Here is an 8,842-nt window from a genome sequence, read left to right as displayed (position 1 = left end):
TCTGGAAAAAAAGTTGGTGTTTTCTAAACTTTTTTTGAAAAAATATTGACGCTTAGTTTTGTACAATGTTTTTTGATGCTATAATTTTTATTTGGTCAAAATATGTTGTTAGTCCCATACTTTGACAAAATTTAAGCTTTGATCTCTATACTTAAAAAGTTAAAAATTAAATCCTCATACTCTTTTATTTAAAAATCTTAGTCCAGTTAGTAAAATCGTAAGCATTTTCTATAAAATGGTCAACTTAGAATTTTGATTATGTTGTCGTCATATGACATGGCATATGACTGATAGGAAATAAACATGATGAGGTGACAAATTTTGAAAGATTCTACGGACAAAAACAATAATTGAATTAAGATTTTTAAATTGAAAAATAAAACTTTTAAAATATAAGGACTAAATATCGAATTCTATACAATTACATAAACTTATAGCATATTTTAACCTTTTATTTCAAATCCGACTTTATTCACTTGTAAATCAGAATGTCAAACCTTCAATTTTCACATATTGTTTCTCTATGAAAAACCACCTCCATTTTTTCTTTTATTTTGAAAGTTGAAATTCGTAAATTCAGAAAAAGAAAGTTGAAGTTCATAACTGGAGCACAATTTGCAATTGGGGAGTTGAAGTTAATTTTTATACATATTTTAAAATGTAATAAATTAGTTATTATTATTAATTTGTTCATATTCTTATGCCTCGAAATAACTTGGATGATTTTTTTTTAATTTGGAAGTTGAAGTTTGTATTTAGAGCACAATTGCATTTTGGAAGTTGATGTAAGTAATTAATAATGAAGTAATGAATTAGTGGTTATTGTTAGTTTTTTAATTATTTTAATGTCCAAAAATATACCCAATATTTTGTTTTCATATATTAGTGATGTATTTTGTCAAAATATATATACTAGTGATGTACATGATAATATTTTCGTATTTGTTTGCTAGTTTTGCAATTGGTATAAATATATACTGTGTTATGTTATTTTTTAAAATAATTCTAGCATATTTGAAGATGAGATGTTGTTAGTTTTATTTATAACATAAATTTATCATGTTAGAATAATTTCGTATGATTTTATAATAATGTTTGAAATTTGATCAAATGCTTGCTTGTATGTAATATTGTACAACTTTTAGCGTATAAGATGAATAATAGAATTTTCATGATTATTTATCACTATGAGCAAACTCATGACACTGAAATTGGGGTGCTATTTGAAGTGTCTCAAACATTCTATTCGGACTGCTGCTAACTCATATACGGAGATCCCATCAACAACTTCGGAGAGACATTCTATAAGCCAACGGTGACTGCTTCTAACTTGTATGCAGAGAACCCATCAAGTTTCATAGGGAGCCATTCTTCCATATTTTGATTTGAACATAGGGTTGTCGGTGCTCGCACTCCTACAGCATAGTAAGGACGTTCGACGGGGCATATTATTCAAAAATTGGTGCTAATTTTGGTTATTATACAGTTGATGGTGAACCTGCTGAAGAACCATTTGAGGAGACAGGTTTATTTTTTGCGCCCGAGGTTGCTCCAAAAGGCAACCGTGATTCTGAAAAAAAGTATTGCCGATACAATTGGCGGAAGAAGTTGCAACCTCCATCCATATGCACAATATTGTCATTGACACAATATATGTGTTAGAATTTCTGGAATTACCTCATAAAATACCAAGGCATATGAATTATTCTTCTTGGTTATTTGAATCATCAAAAGATGCTGTGATATCAGCAATACAACATCTAGAATTTTGTAAATATGCTGGCAAGTGCGTACAGTATGGTAACAAGTGTAATTGGAGGATTACGACATCATTTAAGAAAAAGAAGCAGATATAGGAGATCCGAAAGTATGACAGTCATTATACATGCGTTGTTGGACAGATAACGCAAGATCATCGAAAATAGAATTCCAACATTATTTGACTGCATAATGCCATTGATGCAAGCGAATCCAAGGATACCAATCTCAGTCTTCATCATTGACATTCGAAGCATACACTAAAGCGTGGCATGCAAAATAGAATGCTATGAATGAACTGTTCAGCGACTCTGATAAATCATATAAGGAGCTGCCCCGATGGTTGAATGTAATGGAACAATTACTGCCAAGTAACGTGGTGGGAATGCAAACGCTCTATGCCTACTAAGAGATCAACAGCTCACGGTAAAGAGCATATGTCATCCACTATTTTAGAGATTCAAGCTATGATTGATGCATTTCCATATTCTAAACCACTTACATACGAGAAATATATGCACTTAAATATAGTACATATTAAATTATTGGTTTGGTTATATATGTGATATAAATATATCATACTAACATAATTTTCAATATAATACATTAATATTGTATAATATTATTTTATAATTTTATCTATCAAAAGTTTGAATAATTATCATTTATAAATATTCTTAAAACATATTATAATATAAGATATGTTAATTTCTTATTTGAAAATATATTTTGGGCTTACACAAAGCTCAAGAAGATTTTTTTCTTACATTTTACTTTTTGTCTCAAACTTTTTATTAAAACCTTTTGGTTATTATTTGATACATTGTTAGTAAAATTTTTAGATGCTATAAACGAGTTGAGGTGTAACAAATATCACATTTATTTATATAATTAAATTTATTTTTATTTTTAGTACACCCTATAATATAGTTTTAAACCTTCAACCCACTTGTAAAATTTAAAAACTCTATAGACGATGTATCAAATCATTTAAAAATACCCACTTATCCCTTGAAGTTCGAAAAATACACTAATAATATGTTCAATTCAAAGTAATAAACCCTAATTAGTTATAAAATCATTTTAATTATCAGTAAATTAAATTATAATTTAATATAATAATATGTTATAACCATAATATATATATATCAATTATTATACGTTCTTTTGGAAGTGATGCATATAGCCATAACTGCAGTTATAAAAAATATATTTGGATAACTATAATTAGAATTAATCGTTATAAAACGTGATGAAATTATTATAATATATCTAAACTTATATGAAAGTAAATCTATCTAGAGTTCAATATGGTGTATGGTGGAACATAACCCAAAATAAATATTAACAAAGAAGTTAAACATAACATATTTTATACAAAGTGACATTCAAACTTGAAATCTGAAAGTTCACAAGGCAACATATATAGGTGCAGCTCTCATTTCGATAGATTCGAGCAATAGAAATCTTACTTATATCTTGAATTCAGATTAGATTGACAATTATTACTTGCCATACAACGAAACATATATTTATTTATTTAAAAATTTAGTATCAAACATGAAATATCATAAATAAAAAATAAAAATCAATACACAATATTATATTCGATATATATATATACATGTAAAATGCCCCTGTAGTCTAATGGATAAAGCATATTACATGGTCCATTTTAGAGGTTGGCGACTTACTCATTTCGTGATTTTGGTAGTGGACATTCCAAAAATGGGTATTATCAAGTCAGGTGAATTCAATAATAGACGTCTGGTGGTATTCCAGTTTTCCTTCTCTTTTCAGGACCTATTCGAAAGAGAATTCGATATTTCTCAATTGTGATTATATGAATAAGTTGAATCGCCCTAGATACAAGTATAGAGATATATTCTTCCAAGAACCATTCAACTATATGAAAATTAAAAGAAAATCAACATACTCCGATGACCCGAGTGAAAGCAAACATACACACAATATACATATAGTTGAACATAAAACCAACAAGAAAAAGATACAAAAGTAACTAGGAAACAATATGAAACTTGATAAGAACTTCAAATTAGTGGTGAAAATCAGATGGGAACAGTCCTTGAAGGATCCATTTGAATCTGTTTTTCATCATTTTCATCTCCATTTTCACCTGTTAGTTCCTCAAGTGATTTGCCCTTTGATTCTGGCACCAGTAGAGTGAATAGCATTCCAAAGAAATTGATGACCCCGAGCATGATAAGTGAGTATCGGACACCGATGCCTGGTGGGTAGCCAGCATCGGTCTTGGCCGGATCAGTGCTTTGAGCCGCATATAAGAATCCAAATGCCCCGACGATGGCCCCGGCTTTCCCGGCGGCAGCCGATATTCCGTGACACGTTGATCGCAATCTTGCGGGGAAGATCTCAGCTGGCACAACAAATGTTGTAGCATTGGGTCCAAAATTGGCAAAAAAGAAGGTGAGCGAATACATGATCACAAACCCAATTCTATTAGGTTCCAATGTCCAATGATGGTATGGAATTGCAAGAGCAAACATGAAGATGGTCATGAAGAAAAATCCCATCAATTGAATCGCAAATCTTCCCATGATATCGATCAATGCCACCGTGAACCAATACCCCGGAACCGTACTGCATAGAGCGATCAATGTTTGAGCTCTGGCGATCTTGTACACTTCGTGGATCGCATTCATGCTTGCAGCCTTAGGAATCCATCCAATGGCGGAGAAGATGTCCTTTTGGAATAGGTTTTGGCTGTAAAATGCAATGTCTAATAAGAACCAAGTGGTTGTAGTTCCCAGCAAATGAAGTCCGTGGCGTTTCAAGAATTCCCTGGAGAACAAGCCGAAGGAATTTGTTCGATCTGTCGCTATCTTTATGACCTTATCTTCCTCGGCTTCGAGATCCATATTCAACACTTTCGACATGTCCGCCGCAGCCTGTTTTGCTTTCTTTGCAACAAGGGCAGTAAAGCGAGCGGTTTCCGGCATCTTCATTCTCCAATAGTAAGTAAGAGCAGCCGGGATTGCACCGAACATCAAAATTATGCGCCAAACATAGTCAGCCTGTGGCACAGTCGAGGCTACCGCATCCACTGAATAAGCAGGTGCCTTGTATGCATGGTCAAATGCAGCAGACACAATAAGTCCCACAATACCACCACCTAAAATCCCGAACCCTTGCATTGCGAACACCGCCGCGATAAACGCTCCGCGAGTTTTTTTGTTGGCGTATTCGGACATAATCGTAGCCGAAAGAGGGTAGTCACCACCAATGCCGAAACCGAGCCAAAACCGGAAGAAACAAAGGGTAGCTATAACACCTTTAGCACTGCTTCCAAATGACAAGCCAGAGGCAAGAGAGGAAACAACCATGAGGATCAAAGTGAGACCATAGACTTTTTTCCGGCCCATTTTGTCGCCGAGCCACCCGAAAAACAGTTGGCCAACTAATGTGCCGACTAAAGCAACACCGTTGACAGCGGCAGCAACGTTGGGAGGTAGGGAACCGGGCTTGGGTGCACCGTCGACATGGTAATATATACGACCGAGTAATTTGGTGACCAATGAGATACAAAAGAGATCGTAAGCATCGGTGAAAAATCCCATCCCTGCGATAACAATGGCGGTGAAATGATACCACTGAGTCTTGGCTGCATCGAGTGCATTCAGCACTGCTAACTGTTCTCTAGCCATGGCTGCACCTTGCAAAATCAGGGTCTCAACTTAGTATAATAATAATAACAATAATAATCAACAAGTCATTATCAGATGCGGGTCTCATCAACAGAAAACGGATGAGTTACAAAGAAGCAGGGGCCTCATCACCTTTAGACTTGTTGGTTTACTGGTTTTTTCCTCTTTTTATTTTAACATTTAAAATAAAATATCATTTGGTTTTTTTTTAAGTAGATGAGTGTCGTAATTAAATTGTTTTGATTAATTTTATAATTGAAAATTCCAAATAACGAAAAGTAATTACATTAAATTTATATATTTTATAATTCAAATAAAAAATATTTCTGAGCAAATAGATTTTATTAATATACAAAAGCGTTATGTTTATTTGATTCAATCTAATTAATCCATAATAAAACCGTTGACCAGTGTTGATTGAAAATAATGTATCCATCAATTAAATTCTAAATCAAATAATGAACACCTTTTAACTTCTTCAACAAAAGGACAAATAATAATAAAACTACTTAGGTCAACGTTGATAGTCACCGGGTTACTGACCAAATCAAAATTCTAACCTCACAAACTTTGAAAGAAATATTTACGATTTTAATGTGTGGACTGAGTTTTTTTAAATAAAAAAAAGTAGGAAAGTTTAATTTTTAACCTTTTAAGTACAATGACTAATTTTTTTTTTTTTGAGAATTATAAGAGGAAGGCAAAACCTTAACAGCAATGCGACTAGCACGACTCAAACTCAAGCCACACTTAGGGCGATGAACATCCTGGCTATTAGACCTGGTTCACTAAATCTCAAATTCTATCAAAGTACAAAAACTAATAGCATATTTTAACATTTATATAAAAGCATAATAATAAATTTAACCTTCAATATTTATTTTTTTTGCCCTACTTTTCTTTAGATCATTTTGGTGCCTAACTCTCATAATTTAATCAAATTATAGTTTAACAAAAAGTTAGTTGGACCATTAAAATTTTAATGATAATCACATGGTACCCACAGCATTTCATGAAAATTCAAATTATACATAAATATAATTTAAAATTTTCAAATAAAATGCGTGTGAACTGTCACATCAATACCATTAAAATTTTAATAATTTGTCGATTTTTAGTTAAAAATCAATTTTACTAAATTTTAAATTTTAAGAGCTAAAATAATCCAAGAAAATTATAATAAAAAGACAAAAAATATTAGAGGCTAAATTTATTATTATAGTACTATTCTTTTAAATAAATCTTTATTCAAAACTTTGTATCCAACCCATATTTGGATATACCTAAAATATATGATTAAAACCTTTTAAATATAAAATAATAAATATATTTATATCTATGACATATACATTCTCATATTCGACCCTTAAATTCAAATTTAAACAAGATAGCTTCTATTAGGGCCATGTGATTACATAAGTTAAATCTTTCAATAAAAGTATTATGAAAGTCTTTATACAAAGAGTTAAATTATATTTATTCTTTTAATAAAACTGAATAAATTAGTCCATACACGTTAAATTAAAGAACAAATTAGTTCTTTCAATTAAAATTTTAATCAATTTCTATTGTTAAAGACTTGTGTGATTAAGAGAATGATCGACACTTACATATTGCATGCCATATATACTTCATGTCAACTTACGAGACCAATTTTAATAGTAGAAATGAATGAAATTTTTAACAGAATAACTAATTTACTCTTTGATTTAATGTATAAAACCTAATTTACTATTTTTAAATGAAAGAGAAAAAAATACAATTCGAGCCCATATGTACCATCAACAACTCTATTGTACCACCTTAAAATTTCCAGATTTGTGAGACAAAATGGTAGGACTTTATGAGTCAAAATCAGACATAAATGATATTAGGAGCCCAAATATTTATAGTTTTGTAACATATATGATAGGCCTTTTTACTTGGGTTGGTTCTACCTGACCAAAATTTAAATTAAGTAATAAAAGTTTTATTAAATTTAATTAGAAAATATATAAATTTTGGTATAATACCATACTAGTTTTGGGATAGAGATGGTAAACATAAATAATTATGAAAAATAGAAAAAGTTAAATAAAATTGAAGTAGCAGTACAATAGCTAGTTTTAATTGGGATTATTAATGGCATAATATATATGGAAACTTATAAGACTGACCTGTTTCTCTTCAAACAGTATTGCAGTGAAGAATGGAAAGAGAGGTGAATGCAAAGATGTGAGAAAGGTTGTGGGCTTTTAAACTGCACATGCTATGGCATCTAATCAAGGATATACTCTTTCTATTCTATTTTTATTTATTTTTTTCTCAAGTCAACCCTCTTCTCATCCTCACCATTAAGATATTAAGCATCTATACTTGTATATCAAAGGAAGCCTTCCTACATCCCATATTTCTCTGCTAAATTTTTAATTTTGATCTGTTTACTATCATTGCATCTGATATTTAATTTTATATATTTCTATATATAAAAGGAAGGCTCAACATTTTTCACTACTTCTTTTCTTTTGCCCTTGTCTGATAAGATAAATTTTCAATTTTCATCTTTCTACTATAATCACATTTGAGATTTAATCTACCCTTCCACACATTTCACTGCTCTTTCCTTTTTTTCATTACTATTGTAAATAACTGTAAATTTTTAATTTTGATCTCGCTATTATAATCACACACATTTGAGATTTAATATTTATATTTTAATTTGATATTATTTAATTTTCTACTTAATTAGCTCAAATAGCTATTGTCCTCAACTATTTCGGTTAAAATAATAAATTATTTTTGTTTAAAACATTTTATATCATGTGGCATACACGCACACAGAAAAAATACGATCTATACATGATAAGTTAGAATGCACACACACATATATATATATATATATATATATATATATATATATATTCTACCTCAGCATTATGATATTGATTGCTAAGGGTATCAATTATTTGGATTAATTAATGATACTATAAAATAAATTAAAACGTAAATAATAAATCTTAAATTAAAAATAATAAAATAATCATAACCATAATTTAACCTAAAACAATTTATATCTAACACAATCACCCTCATTTTAATTTTGAATAAATTTAAATATTTTGAGGAATCTAACGATTAAAATTCATTTTAATTGTAATTACAGAAGAATAAAAATAAATAAATGTAAAATAAATGCTCTTCTTTCTCACAATTTTTTTTAATTTTTTATTTTGCATTTTTTTATCTTTTGAGTAAAAGATACTGATGAGAATAAATCATCAATGTAAATTCTCGTACACGATGAAAGTGAACTCTTACAGATGAAAAACTCATCAATGTGAAAAATTATTCATTTGATTTCACCTTTCCTAAAATGGTAAAGTTACATTTTTAGTCTTCCAACTTCTATAAATTTTCGATTT

The 8,842-nt window shown here is 30.2% G+C and overlaps 1 protein-coding gene across 2 annotated transcripts; it reads right to left on the bottom strand.

Moving 5' to 3' along the window:
- Nucleotides 1-3,643: 3,643 nt before the first annotated feature.
- LOC105798813 (inorganic phosphate transporter 1-4) lies at nucleotides 3,644-7,738 on the bottom strand. Of its 2 annotated transcripts, none has more exons than XM_012629011.2 (2): nucleotides 7,598-7,738; nucleotides 3,644-5,443 (listed from the first exon to the last, which is right to left on the bottom strand). In XM_012629011.2, the coding sequence occupies exon 2, from the start codon at nucleotides 5,439-5,441 to the stop codon at nucleotides 3,828-3,830; it is 1,614 nt and encodes a 537-aa protein (XP_012484465.1). In that variant the 5' UTR covers nucleotides 5,442-5,443; nucleotides 7,598-7,738; the 3' UTR covers nucleotides 3,644-3,827. The 2 variants fall into 2 exon arrangements, with proteins under 2 accessions (XP_012484465.1, XP_052476592.1); XM_052620632.1 differs by having other exon boundaries at nucleotides 3,644-5,449; nucleotides 7,598-7,659.
- Nucleotides 7,739-8,842: the final 1,104 nt, after the last annotated feature.

Source organism: Gossypium raimondii, chromosome 9, assembly GCF_025698545.1.
Source record: "Gossypium raimondii isolate GPD5lz chromosome 9, ASM2569854v1, whole genome shotgun sequence".
Lineage (NCBI taxonomy): Eukaryota > Viridiplantae > Streptophyta > Magnoliopsida > Malvales > Malvaceae > Gossypium > Gossypium raimondii.
Note: the sequence above shows the minus strand (reverse complement) of the source record. Positions and strands in the feature narration are given on the sequence as shown.